Source organism: Ascaphus truei, chromosome 9 (genome assembly GCF_040206685.1).
Source record: "Ascaphus truei isolate aAscTru1 chromosome 9, aAscTru1.hap1, whole genome shotgun sequence".
In the NCBI taxonomy this organism is placed as follows: domain Eukaryota; kingdom Metazoa; phylum Chordata; class Amphibia; order Anura; family Ascaphidae; genus Ascaphus; species Ascaphus truei.
The window spans coordinates 17,357,200-17,385,041 of record NC_134491.1 but is presented as its reverse complement, the minus strand read 5'-3'; the positions used below and the strand labels follow the sequence as shown (position 1 = coordinate 17,385,041).

The 27,842-nt window shown below is 47.1% G+C and overlaps 1 protein-coding gene across 2 annotated transcripts in view; it reads right to left on the bottom strand.

Annotated features, from left to right (window-relative positions):
* Window positions 1-27,842, bottom strand: part of LOC142502470 (DNA repair protein RAD51 homolog 2-like) — a 481,442-nt gene that overhangs the window by 295,099 nt on the left and 158,501 nt on the right. For both annotated transcript variants that reach the window (XM_075613500.1, XM_075613501.1), the window contains exon 4: window positions 12,934-13,012. In XM_075613500.1, the coding sequence (XP_075469615.1) occupies window positions 12,934-13,012 (79 nt within the window). The remainder of the gene's footprint in view (window positions 1-12,933; window positions 13,013-27,842) is intronic.

Sequence of the window (27,842 nt, the reverse complement as noted above, 5' to 3'; positions counted from 1 at the left end):
GAAAACTGTCTTTTTATTTTATTTTTTTTATGCTTGCAAAAGCATTTGTGGAGCTTCTGGTTTTATTATTAAAAAGGCGCAGTCTAGCAGTTTCCCCCAAAACGGACATATGTTAAAGGTGTACTTTCACCTACTCTCTCTTTATTTTTACATAGGTGAGTTTCACCTACATTTCAGTTCCGGGGACTCCCGGGAGATAACTGCCTCCCAAGATGCTCCCATACCGCCCCCTGCAGGGGAAATAATAATTTGGACGTTTAAATCTCCCACGGCACGCAGGCCAATAGGAAGCGGCCACGTCATCCATCGTGGCTTCCTATTGGCCCACGTGGCGGGAGGTTTATGAACCAGGAATTATTGGCAGTATCACGGGAATAAGAGGGTCACCAGCGTTGAAATGAACACGGTTCAGCTCGTGGGACCCCCTGCTTCATAACCGTTAAAACAAAAAAGACCCTCAAAAAGGAATTCTCCTTAAAAAGGACATTTTCTTTGTTCTTATGATATTTGTGGCCAGAAATAGTTTTCCTGCTGGCACATGAAATATATGGTGGTTAAAACACTCAACCCTATTGGTATATGTGGAGGTAAAGCTCGCCAATTGCTTGTATTTTGAAACAATAAAATAATGAGATGTATCATCATTTGTCCGTATGACTGGTGCAGTTTTCATCTCTCGGGGTCAGATAAATTCACCAGGTTTAAGTGGCGTTAACCCCTGCTGCGAAGATCTGCAACAAATGTAACGAACTAGATGAGCAAACTTCATATCCGGCCTCTGGCGCAAAATGTTGCCAATGAAAATGTTGGGTCCATGTTTCGGAGCAAATTGATACATATCCTGTGGGGCTGCAGAGGAACGCCAGCTCGGACAGGGAGAAAAGCCCCACAGGGGGACACGGCGGAAAGGGACGAGTGGACGCGGCAGTTTTGCAGCTGACTTTTAGCCACTGCTGTTCAGCTGGCGAGGGACACTTCGCCGCCGCCACTGCCTTTTCGCCCCGCCCCAGTTAGGTAATTAGTGTTAGGGTAAGGGGTTTTTTTTAGGCTAAAGGATTTTTAGGCTAAGGGGATCGGAGTAAGGGTTTTAGGGTAAGGTGTTTTGTGGGTAAGGGTTTTTTAGGATATGGGTACTGGGGTAAGGGGTTTTAGTGTAAAGGGACCGGGGTAAGTGTTTAAGGGTAAGGTTTGTTTAGGCTAAAGTTAAAGGCTTACCTTGGTGGCAAAGCAGCCGGCGGCGAGATGCCCATTCGGCGATGCGAGCGGTGGCTAAACGCCAGTGGCAACTTGGTCGCGGCGAAACGGGCGCAACCAACGTCCCAGACTGCAGACACCGCAATTTCTGCTCATGGACACATACCGCCATTCTAAAGTCTCCATCTTACTCCCCAAAGTGCTCTTGGAAAAGTCTGTAGCTATGCTCCCAATCTCATGTCTTGTGATTAGACGTGCAAATATGGATTTCATTATATATCCCACACACTTTGCCAAACAACAATTGATTGCCAAAGGCCTTAACACTACCTCATTTGCTGCTGCAAACAAAACAAGATCTAGTGCTGAGAGAACACAGGACAGTCGTACACCAATACAGCCAAGGATTTAATGAAAAACATTCAAAAGGAGCAGCGCCTATTTGTGTACGCACCATATGTGTGGGATTCACTCTGGTTTAGAATCAACGGTAAAGGGCATGTGTGAACATAACAGTGATGTAAAACTGCGTAGGACAGACACATGGCTATCCTAAGTGTGAAAAAGGCAAGGAGGTGTAACCCCCTGTGTGATGCGCAGGGTTTCCCCCAGAGACTATAGGATTTGGCCACGTATCTCTGTGCTACGGGTTTACCTAGTAAACCTGCGGGTGGCGGCGTCTCCCATCATCCTCGGCATCCTCCCGGCATCTCCCCCTGCAACTACTGCCAATATGCCCACGCTGCGTCAAATGGTGTTACGTTGCCATGCCAACGGGAACACTATGTGATGTAACAGCATCACGTGACGCCCATTGTCATGGCAACGAAGTGCCTAGGCGCCGTAAGGCGTCCCGTTGTCATGGTAACTTGACACTGTGTAACGTTATGGGTTGTCATGGCAACGCGTTGCCATTTGACGCCACGCAGTCATATTGAAGGGACTTGAAGAGGGAGATGCCGGGAGGACGCCAGAGGATGCCGACAGACACCGCTGAAAGTAAGTACTTTATATTATTATTATTTTATTCCGGGTTGGTCTTCAGTAGAAGGTGGCAACTCTGGTGATGAGCTCACACACTGTCGCACGGCCTGCTGGCAGGTTTCTCTCCCATGTGCTCTGGACATGTGACTGTGATGGACATGAGGGCAGCCAATAGTAGCGGCTGTGGGAGAGGAGTGATTATGAGGGAGAGGAGCCTTAAACACAGGGGGGCGGCCATGTTAGATCTGCGCTGACCTGAGCACAGCAGGCTCGTTCGAGGTCTGAGAGCTACCGTTGCAGAGTGAAAATGGAGATCGGGCGCCGCTGGAGGGGATCTGGGGCGGCTATCAAGATACTGTGGTACCGAAGCACCTTTTTGAGGTACAGGCCTGCAACAGGTTCAGTACATCACGAGCTCCCACGGTGTGCTGGCACCATCATATGCCACACCATGCGCTCCGTCGCAAGCGCGCCTGCACTATGAACAATGCCTAAGTGATGGCTGGAAATTAATATGAGAATAGAATAAGCCGAGAAGACCAAATTGGATCGTTGTGAGCTGTGCGACCTCAGTATATGTGGTAGAGGATCAAAGACTCGCTGCTCTAATCTTTCTTTTATAAGCAAACGTTATTGTGTAAGTGAGATGCATCTTTCATGGATATGCTGGTCCTTCCAACCTGCAGAGTTAAAATCAGCTTAACAATATCCCCCACGGTTATACATTATTTTTATCCCAATTAATATACCAAGGAAGAGATTCATTCATTTGTCGTATTAGCTTATTATAAACGTGGGTTCCATCATGTAAAGCTACCTTTTATTCTCCTGTTCAAGAAAGTACATTTGTCTTGTAAAAGTCCTACAGTACAAAGCTGCCATTTCTGCACATATTACAATATGAAAGGCAGATATTTGAAAGAAACCTTCTCGGCCACTCTATGACTAACTCTTGGTTTCAATTCAGTGTGTTATTTTCTTTCTCAGGCCTTCGGGATAAAGGACATGATTGAATGACTGTGCTCTTTTCATCTCTCAAAACTTCATTTTACAAAGCAAAGAAGTACCTTCAAAGTAGTCCTTGGGACTTGGAATGGTTGTATTATTATGTCAGAGATGTACCACCGACTTATTCTCCAGCTCCTGGAAAACCTTTTGCTTCGTACGCTTAAGCTGTGAGATTCGTGGGGAGACAAGCAGCAACGATTCTACTGACAATGGGGATTTAGTGAAACTTCTGCAAACGCTGTGTCATTACCATGTTAATGGCGCCTACTTTAGGGCTATTGAAGATGCTGGAAAGCTTTTGCGAATGCTGAATGATTCTGCTTTCTTTTTCACTCCGATAATAGTGGAGGGCTGCTTGTTCTGCACAAATAGCAACATGAGAAACACCGAAATAACCATACTGTCTCCCTCTATCTCCATTAGTTCTATTGTGCCCACAGCCATCTGATAAGAGGCGACACATCTAATGGTTTTAAAGACCTCTTAATACACATAGGCTCCATTGTTATTCTCAAGAAGAGCTGCGCACGCACACTTTTTGAGATAACCCTTTTGCAGAAAGCTGGGGTTTTTTTTATACTTCCATGCTAATGTTTCCCATTTAACATGTGGCAAACAATAAATCCAAGTCCAGACTTTCAAAATAATAATTCTAAAGTATCATCTGCGGTCTCGGACCAAGCCCGCCGCAACACAAGTCGCCGCTGGGGAAAAAACTACATTTGACATGTCGCCGCTTCTTCACATTTCTGCGCCGCGGCCATCTTTAAATTTCCCAGTTCCTACTGTGAACACGCCGTTGTGAATACGCCAGCTAAGCAGGAAATTCTCAGTGCGCCCACTTGTCGCAAGAAAATGATCATTGTTTTTTTAAATCGCGTCACTGGCAGAGGCGCTGAGTGGGCGCATTAAAAACGGGCGAGTTGGCATCAGGAGTGGCGGCCGGGATGTTTAAAGATGGTGGCAAAGCACTGAAGAAGAAGCGGTGACGTGTCCAGCGGTGAGTTTTCACGGCAGCGACATGCAATGTGGCGGAGTGGCGGCGGCATTTTGGACGGCGGCCACATGTCCCATTCCGTATCATCTGTGTATATCAGTTTGGGATGAGAGGACTGGTTATTTAGTGCAGGGGTGGCCAACTCCAGTCCTCAAGGGCCACCAACAGGTCAGGTTTTTAGGATATCCCTGCTTCAGCACAGGTGGTGCAGTCAAAGACTGAGCCCCCGATTGAGCCAAGAGTACTGAAGCAGAGATATGCAGAAAACCTGACCTGTTGGTGGCCCTTGAGGACTGGAGTTGGCCACCCCCAATATAGAGCAATATGACGTGTTAAGGAGGAGTTATACAGTGTAATCTAAGGCAATATCTGCATTGTATGAAACCTTAGATTATGTATCTGGGATTTTATATGTGTTACACACGGGGGGGGGGGGGGGGGAGATATTGTAATAGCTATGAGTTTGTCCTTGCAAAACCTCGCGGTTTGACATTGACACAAATATCGGATTAAAACTAGTCAAAAATCCGTATTCTGGATTATAAATCGCATAGTTTAAGCCGCGTCTATAAAAAGACGAGAAACCGCACGGTTTAACAGCCAATGCGCCCCGGATTGTACTTGCTTTGGAAGCAGAATGACCTGAAGGTGATCCCCTCCTGGGCCGGAAATATGTAGAGAGAGATGATAAATATTGGTTTTATGGAAATGTTTTCTGAGGAAGGTAGTGACACTTTTAAATATTTTATTAGAATATCTCCCAGGTACCTTCAGGTTTGCTCCAATTTGAGCACAAGTCTCTCCCTATGTGTTTTAGGGGATTTATATGCAACTTGAGACTACTAAATTAGGTCTCTCCCTCTCGCTTGCTGTTGCTCATCATCCCCCAGAAGTCTGTTAATGGTATCAAGGTTTTAAAAACTTTTCCTAGTTTTAATATACCCTTGAGGTACATGATTATAATTTAAGGTTTGCACTGTATAATACAACACAATTCGAGAAATCCGTGCCCGTGCTGTCTTGAATCCTATATGGAAACCAATCCCTTTGCTGCCAGGCGCAGAGAGAGAGGATTCAGCAGACGTCATGGGATCAGACGGATCCTTTTTGCTCATTCAGCGGTACCTGGGTACAGGAGTGCCAAGGGAGGCAAAGTACACCAATGGTCCACAGGGGTAGTGCTACTCCCTACATTTGGGTTGGACTGACTCTCATTGGGGGAGGACCCCAAGGGTATTGGTGTCAAGCACCCTACTGCTGCGGCCGAGTTTATTCGAGCATTTGCCCGTTCTCGGCCGCAGCAGTAAACTGGCGCGCGCTGGAGGGTGCCGGGCGCGCGCCGAAGCAGCGGAAGAGCGCCCTCCGATCGGGGCGCCCTCCCTCCCGCTGCCGGGTCCGCCGGGTCCCCCGGAACCCCCTGCCGCCGTCCCCCACATCGCGGGACACCAGGGCTCCATCGGGGAGCCCTGGACGCGCGTACAGGGGGTGCAGGCACCCGATGACGCGTGACCGCGCGTCACCGCCGAGGGGCTGCCACTAGCAAGCCGGGAAATCTCCCGGCTTGCGGATCTGGCCGCAGTGTGATAAAGTGTGTCGGTAGTGTATGTACCTTGGGGGACACCCACCCTGTGTTGTTATTATTGTTATTGTGCTGTTAAATATATGTGTTAGTAAAGATAAGTAGTCATACCAGTGTGTGTATCTTTATTCATTGACTACATTATCCTGCAGCACTGGGATCCCTGTCAGGTGGGGCCGCTGCATACCAATATAACGCCAGGCTTCCAGTGGCGGAGGTTCAGGCCTCCTGTACACTAAACAGGTATACAGCACGTGTAGTTCCCTTAGTCACGGGGAAAGGGGGCTACACAATCAAAAGATCCCGAATTTATTTGGGGTCATAATTATTTTCTGTTTGATTCTGTTTATCATTTACAGATTTTGGGCACTGCGATGGGGATAACATGTGCCCCATCGTTTGCTAATCTTTACATGGGTCACTGGGAGTTTTTGCACGTTACTGGTATGCCTCCTCCGCATCTCAAACTGTGGAGGAGGTATATAGATGATATTTTCATCATCTGGGATGGCAGCGAGGCCACCTATCTTGATTTTGTTTTGGCGCTGAATACAAATCAGTTAAATCTGAAATTCAGTGGTGTAAATAGCATTACCAGTATCCAATTTTGGGATTTGGAAAACTTTAAAAGAGAAAATTCAAACTAAAACACATTTCAAAGAGACGAATGTCAATTCTTATCTCCACCCCACTAGCTGCCATAATGACAAATGGGTTAAGAATATTCCTTTTAATCAATTTTTAAGATTAAAACGTAACAGTACAAATGAAAAATATTTTAATGAACAGGCACTCTTCTTAAAAGAGAGATTTCTTAGAAAGGACAATTACGAAGTGCTGGTTGATGAATCACTGAGTACAGCAAGAAAAGTGGAGCGAGCTTCTTTGTTAAAGTATCGGCCCAAATGAAATGGGAGACGTGATAGAATGAGTACTGAATCAAGCAGAGAAGGGAGCGGTAAAAAAGTAAACACATCGAAGGATGTACTGATGTTAATTACACAATATAACAAAGCACATGGTGCGATAAGAAAAGCCCGATGTAAACATTGGAAGATACTCAATCTTGATCCCATCTTAGGTTCCCTCATTAAACCCAAACCTGATATTGTATTTCGGAGAGCACAAAATCTAAAGGGGCTCTCAGCACACAGCTTATTAAAAAGCCATCAGAAGGGAACAAATACTATTCGGTCCAGATTGGGAATAATAGGCAACCATAAGTGAGGCAAGTGCAAAGCATGCAACCACATGAGGACGGACAAAGAAGTCATCTACAGTTACTCAGAAGAAACACCCTGTAAAGAATTGTATTAATTGTCTTTCCACTCATGTTATATATGTATTACAATGCGGATGTGGCTTACAATACATTGGTTAAGTACCCAAAAGGGTACTTAAACTTCGTATACTTGAGCATTTAAGAAATATAAAAAATATCCTGAAATTAATGGAAAAGGGCCAACCACGCACACCCTTTAATCTAGTCCCTATTTGGTTAGACAAGGGAATAAGGATCTGACATTAAACGCGAACAATTTGGGATCTACACATTTGGGTCTAAGCAACCCGGTGGCTTTAATGAATTGATAGAACTAACTCCCTTTCTAAGGTAATGGCCGATAATTATGAACACAAGTAAAATATCTCAAGTATTTATAGTAACTTTGACTCATTCATTCCGTCCTCCAAGTATGCTTGTTAGCTTTATAGTAGTTTCTTTGTATTTATTTTATTAATTAATGTTTTTTTTTTAAACAGTTTATAATATATTATATGTGTTGATTTAAACTATTATATAAATATCTTTTGTGTATATTTATTGTGATTTTAAGTTTATTTTGATTCTGAAGTTTATGCACGTTATATTCAGTTGAATTGCACATTTTTGGGATCAACTGAAGTATATATCATCATTGAATATTGTGTTATATTTATCAGTGCTGTATGTCAAGCGATTTACCCTCTGTGGGTGTGTGGACTCTGTAACAGCCTCACAGCTATACGGTTGACAGCTAACACAATTTTGCCTTCCTTCACTCCCACCCCCCCTCCCCTTATTCCCCTCCCTTCACCTCCTCCTTTGTTTACCAATTAGCATATACAGCCGTCATTGGCTGAAGGAGGTTCACAAGGCGCGCGGACAATGCCTCACGTGATATACCTGATGAAGTACGTTGTTACGAAACGCGTCGTGGTCACGGGAGGCTGTCCCAGCACATTTGCCCTCTAGCTGAGAACAGCTACCAGGAAGTTCCAGCGGTGAATGTACCCTGCCGTAGAGAAGCTGCAGTCTGGACTGTTTTTACAGCAGCTCCCTCTGCGACCCGCTTGCCACTTTGTGGTTAGTACTGTCCGCCCCCTCTGTGGCCCCCCTTTTACATTCTATATTCATGGTTACATTGGTTTCATGATTGTTGATTTATATTTGGTACTTTTTGCTTTGATCATTGTGGTTACTCTACTGGGTAGACACTCTGTATCTGTGTCATTGCACTTTCTATGCATTGCACTTGCATTTTTTCTTGTCTTCATTGCACTTTACAGTATTTGTGCAATCTTGTATGTATTTTGTAGTAGTTTCACTTTACGTGAACTTCTTTTGTATTTATTTTGGGTGCTTAATTTAATAACTTTGTGTCACTCAGTTTTTATACTGCCTTTTATCTGGTATTTTAACTTGTTAGATCCATTGAGATCTTATTAAAATGATGGAAGTACGCTAATCCCTGGTGCGCTGTGCGCATACTTTTTTCGTTTGCACTGTATACAACTGGTAATTATTTCAACAGAAATGTCTGTCTCATATCCCAGAGCATACTTAATAGATTGCAGAGTTCTAGTAGCGATAATGTCCTAAGAGAAACATACGTTGGTTCCAACATTGGACTAATCCAGGGGTGGACAACTCCAGTCCTGAAGGGCCACCAACAGGTGGCTTCTTCGACTGAGCCACTGATTGAGCCACCTGTGCTGAAGCAGGGATATCATGAAAACCTGACCTGTTGGTGGCTCTTGATGACTGGGGTTGCCCACCCCTGGACTAATCCTTCAGTTGTGCGTGCACTTCTTAAGAGATTTGTGACTCGGGTCTCAATTGTTGATGTTCATAAAGAACAGTTATGCTGGTCCATTAGAAGGCATCACGGCCCGAAATAAGTAGGAGCACGATTGAAAATGTCATGGATAACTCCATGCATATTTTCTGGTGACATTTGTTTTAATATATTAATGTGGTTTGTGTAATGAGTGATGTAAGCAATTTCCCAAAACATAGCTAAAATATTCCCATATTAACTTAACTAAAACCTTCTGAGGAGTTATCCATCCCTGGCCAAAAAGAGAGGATACATATTAGAAGAGAAACCACATCAATATTTGATACTTTGTGTCCAATGAGTCTGGACTACGTGTAGTTTATTAAAAAATGTTTCAACTTAACAAGAAACGTTAAGACTTGTGATCCCACCAGTTGTGTGTTTCAGATGCCAGGCAATGGGTTCAAAGTGTATTTTTTTTCTCTCTCTCTCTCTCTCTCTCATTTTAATTAGAACTATAAATATGGGAAATATTATCACCTAATTTTTCTACTTCCACAATGTCTTGGTTCTGAAAAGATGGAGCTTAAACTTACTTACAAATGTGTGGTCTATGGCTAAGCTTTGTGAAACTTTTGGTAGGAGATCAAGCGCGTCTTCTTATTATAAGCAAAAGTATTTGTGCGAATGTAGGGCATTTTTCCATTGCTGCGTGGGTACGTAGATGAAAAGACGATTGATTTGGTAACAATTTGTTGAATTAGAAGCTTTGTTTTTTCTTACCTATCACAGAATGTGTCGGGGGGAAGTATATGAGTCCCATACTAAGGGGAAGAGAATATAAGAGAAGGAATAATGGATGGTGGATTCTGGTTTTCCGACTGGTGAAGTGTTTGATAATTGAAGGCAGAGATCAGCTGTGAGGTTTGAGGCCTAAACTGTTGTTACATCGGCACGATGGAATGGTAAAAAAAACCCTGTGGGGCAAACCTGTGAGGTGCCATGGCTACCCTTCTTCTGGAAGTAATGGGTGAAAACGGAGCACAGCCAACAATGTGGTAAAAATAAGATATCAAGGGCAAACTCTTGACACTCATTATGGTATCTGGATATTGATGGACTTATATATTAATATTTTTTATATTTTGGATAGAGTCTACATGCGATTTTGAGCACCATTTCCCACTTATATACTGTATATCAACTTCCCTTCTTCTGGTCTTTCCCCAAGAAGTATAATGTTATGAATAGGGGATAGGAAGGACAGATTGCCCCAAAAGGACTGTGCCAGACTGCTGATGCGTGCTTGCGGGGAGGTCGTGCACAGCACAGGCAAACGTCACTATCTGGTAAAGAACCCTAGGAGCGGGCAGCATGGCATGGTGGGTAAGCCCATTAGCCTTGGGAGAGGGAGGGAAGGGCACACAATGCTGGCAGGAGCATGGCACGAAGGAGGACACATGGCACTAGCCCGTAGTGGCACAGAGGGAGAGACTAGGGCGGGGTGACCAAGGTGGGCGCCAAGGGGAAGGAACACCGAAACGCCTGAAGCAATATCTAGGTATGAAAGCATAGAGTAGGGCGCTGGGGGTAGGCATACCTTTAACTGCACTGTAGCTCACACATAGCACAGATATTGCACCTACATGTTAACCCCTTAGGCACCACACACATTATGCATCCCACGATATGGAGTACAGTCTATCCTTGTTTTGTTTTCTCTTTTATCTACAGTATATAGTAGAGGAAATACAAAGGACACTGTATACAATTGGTAGTGTAGGGACCTGCTGAAAGCGTTACCTTGACGCAGTTGCAGTTCAATAGGTCTTGGCCGAAAGATGGCACTAAATGGCCCATACTTATGAGAAGAAAAAAAAAAAAAGATATAGAAATGAACGAAATAATTTGCCATATTGGATGTGCATTGGGGCTGTATATCGGAGGTCCCTTTCCCAGGAGCGATTCAGCTGGCACAATTCAATATACAGAACTATAATACTGTGGGATTGGGTTTTGAGGTCGCTAAGATTGTGTGTGTCTAATTAAAGAGTGCAGAAGGCAGAACTGATCCATGCCTGAGGTGGGAATAAGACAGGGGTGGCCAACGCTAGTCCTCAAGGGCCACCAACAGGTCAGGTTTGAAGGCTATCCCTGCTTCAGCACAGGTGGCTCAATCATGATTCAGCTGCTTATGCTGAAGCAGGGATACCCCTAATACCTTGAGGACTGGAGTTGGCCACCCCTGATCTAAATTGATCCCTTTTTAAGTTCTTGTCAGAGGAAGGGATGTGATTTAATAGCTTGTACAGTACTCTTAATCCCCAAATTACAATATTCGTACAACACCAATGTTTCTGTCCCAGCATGTACCTTTATCTAGACCTACTGTATATACACATACACACCAATGGAGTCTCACCTTCACATGTCCTGGACTAAAATGTTACAACCGGATTTCATATCATAAATAGTGTGTGTACGTAGGAAATCCGCATGACACACTGAAAGCTGAGCGGAATCTCTTATTTTGTTATCCAACATATAAGATGGTACACAGGACTGTGTTTCAATAGAAGGAAGGCAGCGGGCACTCGCAGAGCTGAAGAAAAAGTATTTATTGAATTTGACATCTTCCTCCTACGCGTTTCGCTCCCAGCTGGGAGCAAAACGCGTAGGAGGAAGATGTCAAATTCAAATCAGGCCTCTGACTGCAGTTAGTGCCCCACTACATAATTGTTCCGCTACAGTGAGGACTAAAGGAGTGCAAGGGCTATAATGCAAGACTGTGGCACATCGATCTGAAATGTAACTTTGCTGCTAGAGCGATATGTTCTGCGTCACACTGCAACGTGTGGCAAGCTCCTGCAGAAGCAAAGGGTTTGTGTATATCTTGTCTGCTTATGGCCAACCGACAAGAGAAGACACATTTTATCATTATCCAGATAGCTAAGACAGGCGTCAGAGTCAGAAGCCGCCTTTTCAAAGGGGCAGTCCATGCAATATCCTACATGTGTTTTTTAAGAATCAATCAGTTCTGTAGTATTAGATAATACTATATATTTTTATTTTATTCAACTGTTCATGGCATTTGTTAATGCATTTTAATATAGTGAGCATCCTTTTATTTCTATAGCAGTTTTAGCCCACCTCCCCAGCTGTGCAAGATCTTTGCAACACTTTCCCTGTTTCATAATTTGTTGCCAATATTCCCAGCAGTTTGAGCTGCAAACTGGAACAATAGATAATGTTACCCTAGTAATATAAGAATATAGTGTAACTGCTGAGTTACACTGACTGAAGGATTGATTGAAACTGAAAGGCAGCCATTTAGTGAACCCTGGGAAGCAGGATCTGTGCTGATTTATCACAAGAGAACGAATCGATTGGCAGCTTAGGTAATTAGTTGTCAATAAAGGTGATAAAAGGCTGCATACAGGAAGGCCCCGCTTCTCGGCGCTTCATTATCCGGCGTTCCGCTTAGACGGCGGGCCCGAGACGGGGGCCGCCCTCTTTAAACCGCAGTCGCGCATGAGCAGAACGGGCGGGTGTGCCCGGCGCGCATGCGCAGACCGCTGTCTGTGCGCGCATACCATAGGCTGCGCATGCGCAGAACGGCAAAAAAGGCCGTTCTGTGCATGCAGAGAACTGAAAAGCGCCGGAACCGCTTTCCGGCGATTTTCATTATACGGCAGGGCCCTGGAACGGAACCCGCCGTATACCCGGGGCCCTGCTGTATATTAAAACCAAAATATATATTAAAAAGATGCTACGTGCCCCTTAGATTGCCTCTATAAACTTGCTGCTCTTGATATTTCATCAAGAATGTTACACTAGAAATACATTTTCAAACAGGGCCAGATTTACTAAGTGGTGCTATTCCATGAGACACCTTATAGCCCATTCAAGTGAATGGGCCATAGGGCGTCTTCCAGCATCTGAAGGTGTCTTGGGGCCATAGCACTACTTAGTAGATATGTATACATATGCATACGTACAACAGGATTCTTATTGCTACAATGTATTTGGTAATGTGTTTCCCATGTAATTCGCGATACGTATTAAAACCTGGCTTGTCTGCCACAATGTGAGTGTCTGTCAAGGTATTCGAAATAATTTGGCACTTCTCTTACCTTGAAGAACAAGCCCTGCAGCCTGAATCGTGTACACGAACCCCGCGAAGGGAGCGACGGGTGACTTTGCTACAATAATCTGCAATGAGAAGATAACGAGTCGTTACGAGTCCAGCGCCTCCAAGATCAAAAGTGAATCTGTAAAAATGTTTGAAATAAGACGCGTATAAGACATTTTCAGTCATTTGTTAAACTTAACATTTCCTTGGTAAATAGGGTTGCCAGGCAGCTTCTCCAAAAATACTGGACACAATGGTGAAAGGTGCGACATGCTCAAGACACACACACACACACACACACCCCTCTCACCTCTCCATGCTGTTTCCTCTTCTCCTTGGCCCCACACCCAGGCTCCTGACACCTCCTCCTGATTGGCTGCTGCCGGGTAATGCAGCCAATTAGGGTGAAGTAAGCTGCCCAGCCCCTAGCAACAGCCCAGCTAAGTACAATCCTGTGGCCCCCCAAGCCGGTCAGGCCACTATGTCCGGAGAGGCAATACTGGACACATACCCACCCAGAGAGGTAATACCGGTATACACGTACACGCCCAGAATTACCTCTAATTTTTTACTGGAAAGAGTGTCCAAATACATGACAGTCCAGTTCAATACGGAACACCTGGCAGCCCTAATGGTAAACCCATGCTTCTGAGAGTTTTTACAATCTTTGTCTAATGTCTTTGGATGGTCAGACTGTTTTCCAGTCCTCAAAGCCACAGGTAAATTGTTCTTCTGGTTTTGTTCCTCGTCTTCAAAGTAGTTAGGATGGCATCATTAGTCATACAGATAAACAAGGGGTCTCAAACTCAGTCCTCAAGAGCCACTAACAGGTCAGCTTTTATGGATATCCCTGCGTCAGCACAGGTGGTGCAGTCAAAGACTGAGCCACAGATTGAGCCACCTGTGCTGAAGCAGGGATATCCATAAAACCTGGCCTGTTGGTTGCCTTTGAGGACTGAGTTTGAGACCCCTGAGATAAAAGTAAGTCTCTGATATGCTGAATTACGTGTCCCAGACCAAAGCAAAACAAAGTTATAAATAAGTAAAACGGTAACTTTAATCTTTCTATGGAATTAGGTTAAACGATCAAGTTATTTACATATGTCTATATTTTTTGTTAACATACTACATTGGACGGACTCCTTAGGCCAGGTCCCCGCTGCCATAGTGGGCACGGCAGGGACAAGAGCCGCCCTTCAATGGAACCGGGGCCACATGCTGCGTTACCCGCCGCGTTGTGCGAACAGATTTCCACGAAGACAGGAAATCTGTGCATACAACTCGCGATGGAGCGCTGGTCACGCCCCCCCCCCCCGGCGGTTCAGTCAATGACGGCAAACCTGCTGGGTGACGTCGTGGCTGCACCCCCCGCCACGTCCCCACCACACTCCCATTCTTTCCCCCTGCAGCTCACACAGAAAAGAACTTGCTGGGGTTTTGTGTGTTTGTTAACTTATTTTCAGCTGGTCTCAGCTGTTGGAGGTTAGTGGCTCCTCCTTCCCAGGGTTTAAGCCCCTCCCCACTTCCCAAGTCAGCAGGTTCCTTTCATTTTACTGGATATAGATCCAATGTTGTCTTTCTCCCTCCTAAGAGAGATAAATGAGAATTTTAATCCTAATAGAAGTATTTTATCTGGGAGTGTTAGGACCTGTGGCAGGGTCTGCCTTGTCGTGGCCCAAAGGCTTACAATACTTTGGCCAAAGGGTTAAACTAAATTACCCTTTTTCAAGAGAATATATAAGTACTTTACTATGTATTTTTGTCATATTGGATGTAGCATTGGGCTTCTCTGTCGCTTGTTGTATACCCCTGCAGCTCACTGCAGACCGGGGACCTTGGCTGCCCGCACCGCCAGCCTGGCAGGCACGCCTGCAGCGCCGATACCGGGGTCTTAACCTTATATACAAGCGGCAACCTGCATGGATTCTGTTTCGTGAAGCTGGTAATGGGTACAAAGCAAACACAATTAGGTTATAAGTCCAAAAACTGCCTGGTTATCAAATGCGCAAACTCCACTAACGATCTTCCCTTTAGACCAGGGGTGGCCAACTGCAGTCCTCAAGGGCCACCAACAGGTCAGGTTTTCAGAATACCCCTGCTTCAGCACAGGCGGCTCAATCAGTGGCTCAGTCATTTTGACGTCTACACACATTAAAGAGAAGTCTGCAGGCAGCCTATAACACTCTCGTATGTTCGGAAATATATAGCAAAGGCAGCCGGAAAAATCTAAAACAATGAGCTGGCAATATCATTCAACAGCCCGGCTATTATTTCTGAACGTTCCACTTGATTCATAACCTAATAAAAAACAAAAGAGAGAGAAGAAAATGAAAAAAGTAAGCTTTCCTTTCATTCTGCCAAATGTCTGGCAGGCTCCGTTTTAAATCTAGAACGGCCCCTTTTCATTGGAGGATGGAAACGAGATTGTTTTTACAGCTGTCGAACGACCAGAAGAAGATGAAAAAACATCCAACACGCATTTGCATAAAAAGCGAGCATGTTTCCATGGCTGTTCCCAGCTTCCGAGGCCCTGCTAAAGCCATTGTGAGCACGGCCGATAGCCATGTTGGCGAGATGTTATGGAATGCCTGCGGCGTGCCCACGCAATCGTCTGCGACGATAATACAAATGGCGGAAATAATGATGGGGTGGGTAAAAAAGGTGGCATTTTTGTTTAATCACAAAAGGTCTGTCTTGTGACAAAAACAATATTCAAAATCCAAAGTGTTAAAAAAATAATAATCAGTTTTCTAGTATTAGATACTACTTATTGCATTTTTTTTAAAAATCCCTTTTTAAAATGAGTTTTAATGTATTATGCTTCCTGGGGTTGCTAAAGCAACCATTTAGGAAGCCAAAGCACTTCCTCTTTTGAAATAGGCGGCCATATTGCGAGCCCCGGGAGGCAGGACCAATTGAACATGGGAGAACGGATCGATCGGCAGCTTGGATAGTTGCACTGCCGTAAAGGTAAGGAACGGCTGCATTTATTCAAACACAAACGGGATAAATACACTACTACACTGTGTGTATTCATTCGACGCCTAATTGTCTGATAATGAGGATTATTTCACCTCAGATCAGGTAGTGTTTATTGTTTGATACAAATGACAGAGAGATACATAGAACAATATCATTAATTTATTGACATTGTATTGTAATTTGTAAAGCGCTGCGTACTTTGTTAGCGCTTTATAAATAAAAGATATATATATCTATATATATAGATTTATATATATATAAAAGACATGCAGATGAGCATACAGTTGTATTTGCATATTTGCTTTCCTGTGGAGGGTTTTTGTCACTTTTTTTACTCACCATAACTTAACTCAGTATTATGGTATATATATATATATATATATATATATATATATATATATATATATATATATATATATATATATACATACAGTATAAGGCTGGGTTATTTAGGGAAATAGATTGGAGGGGCCCAGTAGAGGGCCGTAAGAGACACACAAAGTAAGGCTTGCTCATACACGCATTTAATCGTGGGTACATATATACATGGGCGGAATGCGCTGTTGGGCGATTGGGGTTGTCCCGGTGGGCCGATGCTGCGACTCCCCAGCTCCCTGACCACCTGCAATACTCTCCCTCCTAATGTTGGTGTCGAGATCCGACTTCCTCCCGACTGGAGGCTGGAGCTGCAGAGTTCCCCGGACCGGTTCCCCACTCAAAGGTTAGAGAGTGTGCGTGTATTTTGTGTGTGTGTCGGAGTGAGTGAGAGGGGGGTGTTTTACCTTCTCCAGAGCCACATCTCCTCCAGCAGTCGCGTTGTCATGGTGACCCGACATCAAATGACGCCGTGACGCTGCAGGAGGAGGGCCTCTCTTCAAAGAATCGCCCGGGCCAGTATTTACCTACAATCCGCCCCTACATACATACACTCCTACATGCACACACCAATGCATACTGTACATACATGCACATACGCATATATGCAATCCTAACGGATTCGGATAATCATTACTCCTGTGGACGCTCACTAAATCCCAAGCTGGGACACATCGGACAAAATCAGAGCGCTCCCGCTATATTTTCAGAGAAGATCAGGATAAGCTTCTCTGATAAGGTTGTTTGAAGTATATGTGGAAATGAGGTCTCTCTTGTGGGCCAAGTAAGACCAAATTAGAATTAGCAGCAGAGTTTGCCATGGGGATACTACTGCAGGCTTTGGGCCTGTTTTTGTGAGTAAAAATGACGTAGGGGCTACATTATGGACATTCTGCTTCTTTTCTACCTCATACTTATTCCTCTCTGAGGAGCGGCCATGTGATCGTGATTCGCGACTTGCCGGAGCGGCTGTGGTACTCTGGTGCTGCAGCATTTCCGGCACTCAAAGGATTAAAGCCGAGCTCTTCGACTGGTCAAATGCAGCCCATGGAGAGCCTTGAATTGGACTCTCTGCTCTTGCTAATTCCATACTAGTTAGCTAGGGATCTAAGTGTTATTTTTCACACTGACTTGTAAATGAAAGCAATTCAAGCGACTTTTTTTTTGTTTTACACAGGATTGAAGCAAACGGTCTCCGGAGCTGAATCCCCGTAATTTCAGCTCTGATGATCCCCGGATTCCAGTGCGGCTTTCTATTGGCCCATGTGACATTTGATCTTTAAACTTTGCCGAGATACCGGCACCCCCTTCTTCAGAGGTAAGTGTCTCTGGAAGCAGGGTGTACCCAGAGCTGAAATGAATGGGGATCAGCTCCAGAGGCCCCCTGCTTCAACCCTATGTAAATGTAACCCCCCCCCCCCCTTGGGATTACCAGATGTTTAAGGGATTAAAGGGTTTGAAGGAATTAGATATTGAATACCTGCCCCCTTAGATAGTATGTTGGAAAGTAGTTAAGCAGTGGCCTGGTCACACCGAGCTTGTGGAATATGCGGGATGGGTCACCTGGTCTAAGGTGACTCGGCAGAGGCTAAGCTCCACCCCTTTTCTGCCTAGAGACAGGGAGTGGGAGAGAGGTTATAAATGGGAGGGGAGAAGAACTCTCAGATCCCAGCAGGAGAGCCAGCGGGGGGGGGGGGGGGGGTCTCACCTGTAAATATGCAAGTATACAGTTATGTAATAAGGTCGTCTAGGGTAGTAGCCCCTCTGTTGTTTTGATAGATGGGGAAGAGCCCTTGAAGACTGGCTCCCTAAAAATGTAGGCGTCAAAGCAGTACAGGCTCCCAGAGGGGAGGCCTGTGTCCCATAGGAGTTGCACTATCTGTAGCTCTGAGACTATTTTGATAGAGAAGTAGGCTTATGCCTAAAGGCCTGTCCCTGTGGTGAGCAACCCCAAGGGAATGAGGAGGTCCAGTATATCCCTGTGGTGAGCGCCCCCAAAGGAATGAGATGAGCAAATTCAAGTGGACCATGATCTCTGTTACCCCAATCAGGAAACAGAGTAGAGAGAGTAAAGTTATACAGAGACCAGACAGGATACACAGGGTAGCTCAAGCAGGGACCCTGAAATAAACGGTTGTACAGTACTACCAGAAAAGCCATCATAAATGTTTGTCCATGTAACCTGTTCAAGAGATGTGCCTCTCCAGGGATGCAGTAATGCACCTGGAGAAGAAGCTGTAGCTACTGACATATCAATGAAGCCTGTCCTGTTTATAACTACAAAACTCCTGGCGCCCATCTTTTCCATCGCCCAGCCGACCACTAACTACCCCTGAGACAAGCTAAATCAATGCCGGTGTCCAAAACACCGCCACACTGATGTATCCTCCGTAGGGACCGGGCAGGGAGGGTTACATAACACTAAATAAAAACATGAAGAAAATAAAATGGCCACTTGGACTTCTCCTTTAAGGCAATGTCAATATAAATAGTATAGATGTTATAAATGCTAGTAAAATGTTGAGATACAATCATTTTCATGGCTTTAAATTATATTACAATAAGCTTCTAGCCCAGTGTTTTTTCAACCAGGGTTCCCCGGGCATCCCTAAAGGATTCCCTGCAATATTCAGGTTATTTTTTAAATTGTACAAAATACAGAAGAAGTTACAATGCATCTGATCTCAGACACGCTATTAGAGAGGGTTGGGGTTCCTTACAATGCATCTGATCTCCGACGCGCTATTAGAGAGGGCTGGGGTTCCTTACAATGCATCTGATCTCAGACACGCTATTAGAGAGGGTTGGGGTTCCTTACAATGCATCTGATCTCAGACACGCTATTAGAGAGGGTTGGAGTTCCTTACAATGTATCTGATCTCAGACACGCTATTAGAGAGGGTTGGGGTTCCTTACAATGCAGCTGATCTCAGAAGCGCTATTAGAGAGGGTTGGGGTTCCTTACAATGTATCTGATCTCAGACACGCTATTAGAGAGGGTTGGGGTTCCTTACAATGCAGCTGATCTCAGACGCGCTATTAGAGAGGGTTGGGGTTCCTTACAATGCATCTGATCTCAGACACGCTATTAGAGAGGGTTGGGGTTCCTTACAATGCATCTGATCTCAGACACGCTATTAGAGAGGGTTGGGGTTCCTTACAATGCATCTGATCTCAGACACGCTATTAGAGAGGGTTGGGGTTCCTTACAATGTATCTGATCTCAGACACGCTATTAGAGAGGGTTGGGGTTCCTTACAATGCAGCTGATCTCAGACGCGCTATTAGAGAGGGTTGGGGTTCCTTACAATGCAGCTGATCTCAGATGCGCTATTAGAGAGGGTTGGGGTTCCTTACAATGCATCTGATCTCAGACGCGCTATTAGAGAGGGATGGGGTTCCTTACAATGCAGCTGATCTCAGATACGCTATTAGAGAGGGTTGGGGTTCCTTACAATGCAGCTGATCTCAGACGCGCTATTAGAGAGGGCTGGGGTTCCTTACAATGCATCTGATCTCAGACGCGCTATTAGAGAGGGTTGGGGTTCCTTACAGTTCGTCTGATCTTAGACATGCTATTAGAGAGGGTTGGGGTTCCTCAGAATTTCACATGGGGTTCCTTAACCAAAAAAAGGTTGGGAACCTCTGTTCTGGCCCTTCTACTTCTAAATGTTTTCAGATCTGGCGAGGGTGACCAGACGTCCCGGTGTTTCGCCGTTTGTCCTGGGTTCCGACTTTCCTGGCCACTGTCACGGTATTTCTCTGCACTGGCCACGCATGCGCTAGCGTGCATGAGTGGTCAGCAAGTGCTGATCGCGCATGCGCATAAGTGGCTGGCAAACGCCAATCTCAGCATTTGTTTCGGTTTTTGCAGGGACAAATATGGCCATCCTAGATCTGGCTCCTTTGGAAAACTAGCCCCGGCTTAAAGGGTATCACTTTAAGCACGCGTTCACATTTTGGGGGCAACTGCACCTTTAATTGTGAATATACTGCTCCATCTTGTATAGAGCTAAATCTAACGATGTTTAAACTGGCTGTGGAAACTTGGCAGCCGTTCTCTCGTTTCATGCACGTTCAAAGCAGCCCGCTTCTTACTTTCCTTCCTACAGTTCACGTTATTTGGGGGTTTTTTTATTCCAGATTAACATTTCATTCTTGAATACGGTTTTGCCGGCCAAAAAATGTCAAAGCAAAAATGAACTTTTCATGTTTCTTAGTAATTCTGAAGGTGTTTTGGCTCAGTAAAAAAAAAAAAGAAAGAAGAAAAAGAGCAAACTGTTGATCCATTTGCACAATGTTTAGAAATGAGCATTTATTATTGGGTTGCTGGCTCTTTACTTCCATAACTAGGGCTTGGCTGTACAAAATGCTGAGTAATATCAGGCTAAAGCTGTAGAGCGGTCACTGAAAAGTCGGTAGATAAATGTGACGTACCTTTGGCTTCACGCCACCACACCAGTAGATCCACACGAGCTGCAGCCATTTTATTGAACAACAGTGGTACACGTAGGGTTGCCAGGTGGCTTCTCCAAAAATACTGGACACAGTGAAAGGTGCGATATGCTCTAGGCTCGAGACACACACACACACACGCGTCTCTCTGCTCCATGATGTTTCCTCCTCTCCTTGGTCCCACCCCCAGGCTCATGACACCTCCTCCTGATTGGCTGCTGCTGGGTAATGCAGCCAATCGGGATGGAGGAAGGTCCTCAGCCCCCTAGCAACAGCCCTGCTCTCTCCTTGCTCAGGGAAATCCCGCAGCCCCTCAAGCTGGTGAGGTCACTATGTCCAGAGAGGTAATACCGGTATACACATACATGTCCAGAGAGGTAATACCGGTATACACATACATGTCCAGAGAGGTAATACCGGTATACACATACATGTCCAGAGAGGTAATACCGGTATACACATACATGTCCAGAGAGGTAATACCGGTATACACATACATGCCCAGAGAGGTAATACCGGTATACACATACACGCCCAGAGAGGTAATACCGGTATGCACATACACACACACCCAGAGAGGTAATACCGGTATACACATACACGCCCAGAGAGGTAATACCGGTATGCACATACACACACACCCAGAGAGGTAATACCGGTATACACATACACACACACCCAGAGAGGTAATACCGGTATACACATACACACCCAGAGAGGTAATAACGGTATACACACATACATGCCCAGAGAGGTAATACCGGTATACACATACACGCCCAGAGAGGTAATACCGGTATGCACATACATGTCCAGAGAGGTAATACCGGTATACACATACACGCCCAGAGAGGTAATACCGGTATGCACATACACACACACCCAGAGAGGTAATACCGGTATACACATACACGCCCAGAAAGGTAATACCGGTATGCACATACACACACACCCAGAGAGGTAATACCGGTATACACATACACACACACCCAGAGAGGTAATACCGGTATACACATACACACCCAGAGAGGTAATACCGGTATACACACATACATGCCCAGAGAGGTAATACCGGTATACACATACACGCTCAGAGAGGTAATACCGGTATACACACATACATGCCCAGAGAGGTAATACCGGTATACACATACACACCGAGAGAGGTAATACCGGTATACACATACACACCCAGAGAGGTAATACCGGTATACACATACACACCCAGAGAGGTAATACCGGTATACACATACACGCCCAGAGAGGTAATACCGGTATAAACATACACACCCATAGAGGTAATACCGGTATACACATACACACCCAGAGAGGTAATACCGGTATACACATACACGCCCAGAGAGGTAATACCGGTATACACATACACGCCGAGAGAGGTAATACCGGTATACACATACATGCCCAGAGAGGTAATACCGGTATACACATACACGCCCAGAGAGGTAATACCGGTATACACATACACGCCCAGAGAGGTAATACCGGTATACACATACACATCCAGAGAGGTAATACCGGTGTACACACATACACGTCCAGAGAGGTAATACCGGTATACACATACACGCCCAGAGAGGTAATACCGATATACACATACACGCCCAGAGAGGTAATACCGGTATACACATACACGCCCAGAGAGGTAATACCGGTATACACATACACGCCCAGAGAGGTAATACCGGTATACACACATACACGTCCAGAGAGGTAATACCGGTATACACATACACACCCAGAGAGGTAATACCGGTATACACATACACGCCCAGAGAGGTAATACCGGTATACACATACACGCCCAGAGAGGTAATACCGGTATACACATACACACCCAGAGAGGTAATACCGGTATACACATACACGCCCAGAGAGGTAATACCGGTATACACATACACGCCCAGAGAGGTAATACCGGTATACACATACACGCCCAGAGAGGTAATACCGGTATACACATACACACCCAGAGAGGTAATACCGGTATACACATACACGCCCAGAGAGGTAATACCGGTATGCACACACACACCCAGAGAGGTAATACCGGTATACACATACACGCCCAGGGAGGTAATACCGGTATACACATACACGTCCAGAGAGGTAATACCAGTATACATATACACGCCCAGAGAGGTAATACCGGTATACACATACACGCCCAGAGAGGTAATACCGGTATACACATACACGTCCAGAGAGGTAATACCGGTATACACATACACACCCAGAGAGGTAATACCGGTATACACACATACATGTCTAGAATTACCTCTAATTTTTTACTGGACAGAGTATCCAAATACAGGACAGTCCGGTTCAATACTGGACACCTGGCAACCCTAGGCCATACCCGGTTTAGTGAAAGTGGTCATTATATATTTTTAAAATATATAGTTGAAGCAGGGGGTTTCTGTAGCTGACCCCCTTCCAGAGATATTTACCTCCAAAGAAGGTCCCGGTAGCTGCTGCGGCTCAGCAAGCAGGGCTTTCAAGTTTCAAGCTTCCGCATCACATGGGCCAATAGGAAACCGCACCAATGACGCCACGGCTTCCTATTGGCCTGCAGGGTCTCAGATCTCTGAACAACGGACATATTGTGAACCCTGGTAGCTGAGAAGAGCGGCACCTAATTCGCAGGTATCTCCGGAAGCAGGGGGTCCCCAGAGATGAACCCCTTTAATTTCAGCTCCGGGGACTCCCTGCTTCTGGAGATACTTTCTTGAAATTAACAGGCTTCAGCTCCGGGGACCCCCTGCTTCAAATATATATATATATATATATATATATATATATATATATATATATATATATATATATATATATATATACTGTATATACACACACACACATATATATATGTTCTTCAGTATTAGGTGATACCTTTTTTATTGGACTAACAATTAATGTCATAGGACAAGTTTTCGAGAGTTATCCTCTCTTCTTCAGGTTGAGCAATACTGATATACAAAGGATTCTATGGCTATAGCCATAGATTCCTTTGTATATCAGTATTTGGGACCTGAAGAAGAGAGGATAACTCTCGAAAACTTGTCCTATGACATTAATTGTTAGTCCAATAAAAAAGGTATCACCTAATACTGAAGAACTCATTTATTCTGCACTATCGCAACTGGACTAACACGGCTATTTTCTGATATATATATATATAGTAAAAAAAAAAATCGCACAAACAATCCACCGCCTTGGATCGTCTCTTTAAAGTTCCCGTGTGCATTTTGATACACCATCTTCATATGTGCAGTTAAAACACTATGAGGCATGTGAAGATGGTGCAATGTGATCCAAACATTTTGCATACGTATGAAGTTTGTTGTTCTGATTTCCTGTTTGATTTTGTTTCTTCCGGGTGATGTAGATCTCTCATGGGGACCTGGCGGGAATTCAATACCACAAAGAGCAAAACTGCGCCAGTGAGACGTCCAAAGGTTGATGCATCTCATGATAACATTGCGCTGATTCTCCTAAGTCCTCCCGTAGCCTCGCCTCAAAACACTTAGCAGCACAAGTGGCGCAGAATTGTCACAAAGCACTTTGATACATTGACGAAGTTAACATTACGCAATTTGCACTTGCTTTTGGAACAATGCTCCGGTTTGCGATGTGTATCAGCATCTCCGTGTATCATCAATTTGTCTGTACAATCAGCATATCAAAACACAGTGTTTGTGTATTACTGTGTCTGTGATCAGTGTGTCTGTGTGTGTATTATGGTGTGTATATCAGTGTGCCTGTGTGTATTACTGTGTGGGTGTAAAGTATGTGTATCAGTGTGTGTGCGTGTGTGCATCAGTGTGTCTGTGTATTACTGTGGCTGTGTATATCAGTGTGCCTGTGTGTATTACGGTGTCTGTATATTTTATTTATTTATAAAATGTTTTACCAGGAAGTAATAATACATTGAGAGTTACCTCTCGTTTTCAAGTATGTCCTGGGCACAGAGTTATGGTGACAGATACATGGTTACAAATACATAGTTACATTAAGTGAGCACGGTTATACATTATACTAGCTGAGAGACCCGGCGTTGCCCATGAGTTAAATTTCCCGCTAGGAAAAGGGAGGGGGTAGAGGGGGGGGGAAAGGGGGGAGGAGGGGAGGGGGGATAGGGGGAGGAAGGGAGGGGTGGGGGAGGGACAGTGAGCAGGAGATGGGGACAGGGGGGACAGTGGACAGGAGGGGGGGACAGTGGACAGGAGGGGGGGACAGTGGACGGAGGGGGGGGACAGTGGACAGGAGGGGGGGGACAGTGGACAGGAGGGGGAGGGCAGTGGACAGGAGGGGGGGAACAGTGGACGGGGGGGGGGCAGTGGACAGGAGGGGGGACAGTGGACGGAGGGGGGGGACAGTGAACAGGAGGGGGGGGCAGTGGATGGGAGGGGGGGGACAGTGGACAGGAGGGGGTGGACAGTGGACAGGGGGGGGCAGTGGACAGGAGGGGGGGGACAGTGGACAGGAGGGGACGGGGACAGTGGACAGGAGGGGACGGGGACAGTGGACAGGAGGGGATGGGGACAGTGGACAGGAGGGGACGAGACAGTGGACAGGAGGGGGGGCAGTGGACATGAGGGGGGGACGGGGGACAGTGGACAGGAGGGGGGACAGTGGACAGGAGGGGGGACAGTGGACAGGAGGGGGGGGGACAGTGGACAGGGGGGGGGCAGTGGACAGGAGGGGGGGGACAGTGGACAGGAGGGGACGGGGACAGTGGACAGGAGGGGACGGGGACAGTGGACAGGAAGGGACGGGGACAGTGGACAGGGAAAGTGGACAGGAGGGGACGGGGACAGTGGACAGGAGGGGACAGTGGACAGGAGGGGACGGGGACAGTGGACAGGAGGGGACGGGGACAGTGGACAGGAGGGGACGGGGACAGTGGACAGGAGGGGACGGGACAGTGGAAAGGAGGGGGGGCAGTGGACAGGAGGGGGGTGGACAGTGGACAGGAGGGGGGGACAGTGGACAGGAGGGGGGGCAATGGACAGGAGGGGGGGACAGTGGGGAGGAGGGGGGGACAGTGGGGAGGAGGGGGGACAGTGAGGAGGAGGGGGGGGACAGTGGACAGGAGGGGGGGGAGTGGACAGGAGTGGGGGGAGTGGACAGGAGGGGGGGGAGTGGACAGGAGGGGGGGAGAGTGGACAGGAGGGGGGGAGAGTGGACAGGAGGGGGGAGAGTGGACAGGAGGGGGGTGAGAGTGGACAGGAGGGGGGGGACAGTGGACAGGAGGGGACGGGGACAGTGGACAGGAGGGGACGGGGACAGTGGACAGGAAGGGACGGGGACAGTGGACAGGGAAAGTGGACAGGAGGGGACGGGGACAGTGGACAGGAGGGGACAGTGGACAGGAGGGGACAGTGGACAGGAGGGGACGGGGACAGTGGACAGGAGGGGACGGGGACAGTGGACAGGAGGGGACGGGGACAGTGGAAAGGAGGGGGGGCAGTGGACAGGAGGGGGGTGGACAGTGGACAGGAGGGGGGGACAGTGGACAGGAGGGGGGGGCAATGGACAGGAGGGGGGGACAGTGGGGAGGAGGGGGGGACAGTGGGGAGGAGGGGGGACAGTGAGGAGGAGGGGGGGGACAGTGGACAGGAGGGGGGGGAGTGGACAGGAGGGGGGGGAGTGGACAGGAGGGGGGGAGAGTGGACAGGAGGGGGGGAGAGTGGACAGGAGGGGGGAGAGTGGACAGGAGGGGGGTGAGAGTGGACAGGAGGGGGGGTGAGAGAGGACAGGAGGGGGGGTGAGAGTGGACAGAAGGGGGGGTGACAGTGGACAGGAGGGGGGGACAGTGGACAGGAGGGGGGGGGACAGTGGACAGGAGGGGGGGACAGTGGACAGGAGGGGGGGACAGTGAACAGGAGGGGGGGGGCAGTGGACAGGAGGGGGGCAGTGGACAGGAGGGTGGGGGACAGTGGACAGGAGGGGGGACAGTGGACAGGAGGGGGGGGACAGTGGACAGGAGGGGGGGTGGGTTGCTTAAAATTTCCGGGTCCCTCCCCCTGTATGTTTCTCCGCTCCCCCCTCTCTCTCTGCTCCTGCCCCCCCCCCATGCGTAGCTCCGGTCCCCACCCTAGAGTGTCTGACACACACACAGTGACACACACACACACAGTGTCACACACACACACACAACTTAACACACACACAGTGTCCCACACACACACACACACACAGTGTCACACACACACACAGTGTCCCACACACAGTGTCCCACACACACACACACACACACACACACACACACACACACACACAGTGACACACACACACGTCACCTCTCCTTCCGGCCGTCGCCATCTTAGGCCTCGTTCAGGGTGCAGGCTTCGGAGGGAGGGCGTGCTTACGTGCGAGCTGCCGTGGGACACAAAGTATTCAAATTGAATACTGGTTGTCAGGGTAGCAGCTGCCCTGTCTCCGAAGCCAGGAGTTGACGCTGGCTACAGTTTCACTAAACGAAAAAATGGTTTTTTGAAGCTGCAGCAGCGTCACTGGGACCTTGGCAGCCAATGAAATCATTCTTGAGAATGATTTCAAGACTGCAGCCTCGATCCCTAACCTGCCGTCTGTAGCCCTGCCCCCTCCTCAACTCCTGAAAAAGTCTGCTGGGGATGAACACACATCGCCCAGCAGACTGCCGCCCTCCCTCCCGCCCTCCCTCCAACTCCTGTCTCTGGCACCCTGAACGAGGCCTGAGTTATTCCGCGAGGGAGGAAGGGGGTCCTTCCGGGCGCCGCCATCTTAGGCGCCGCGTGGCAGCTGCAGGCTGGCTGCCCACTGCCTGTCCCCCTGCCGGGGAGGGAGGGGAGGTGAGTGGAGCGCCGGGGAGGCGGGGAGGTGAGTGGAGCGCCGGGAAGGTGAGTGGAGCACAGGGGAGGGGGGAAGTGAGTGGAGCACCGGGGAGGGGGGAGGTGAGTGGAGCACCGGGGAGGGGGGGAGGTGAGTGGAGCACCGGGGAGGGGGGGAGGTGAGTGGAGCACCGGGGAGTGGGGGAGGTGAGTGGAGCACCGGGGAAGGGGGGAGGTGAGTGGAGCACCGGGGAGGGGGGGAGGTGAG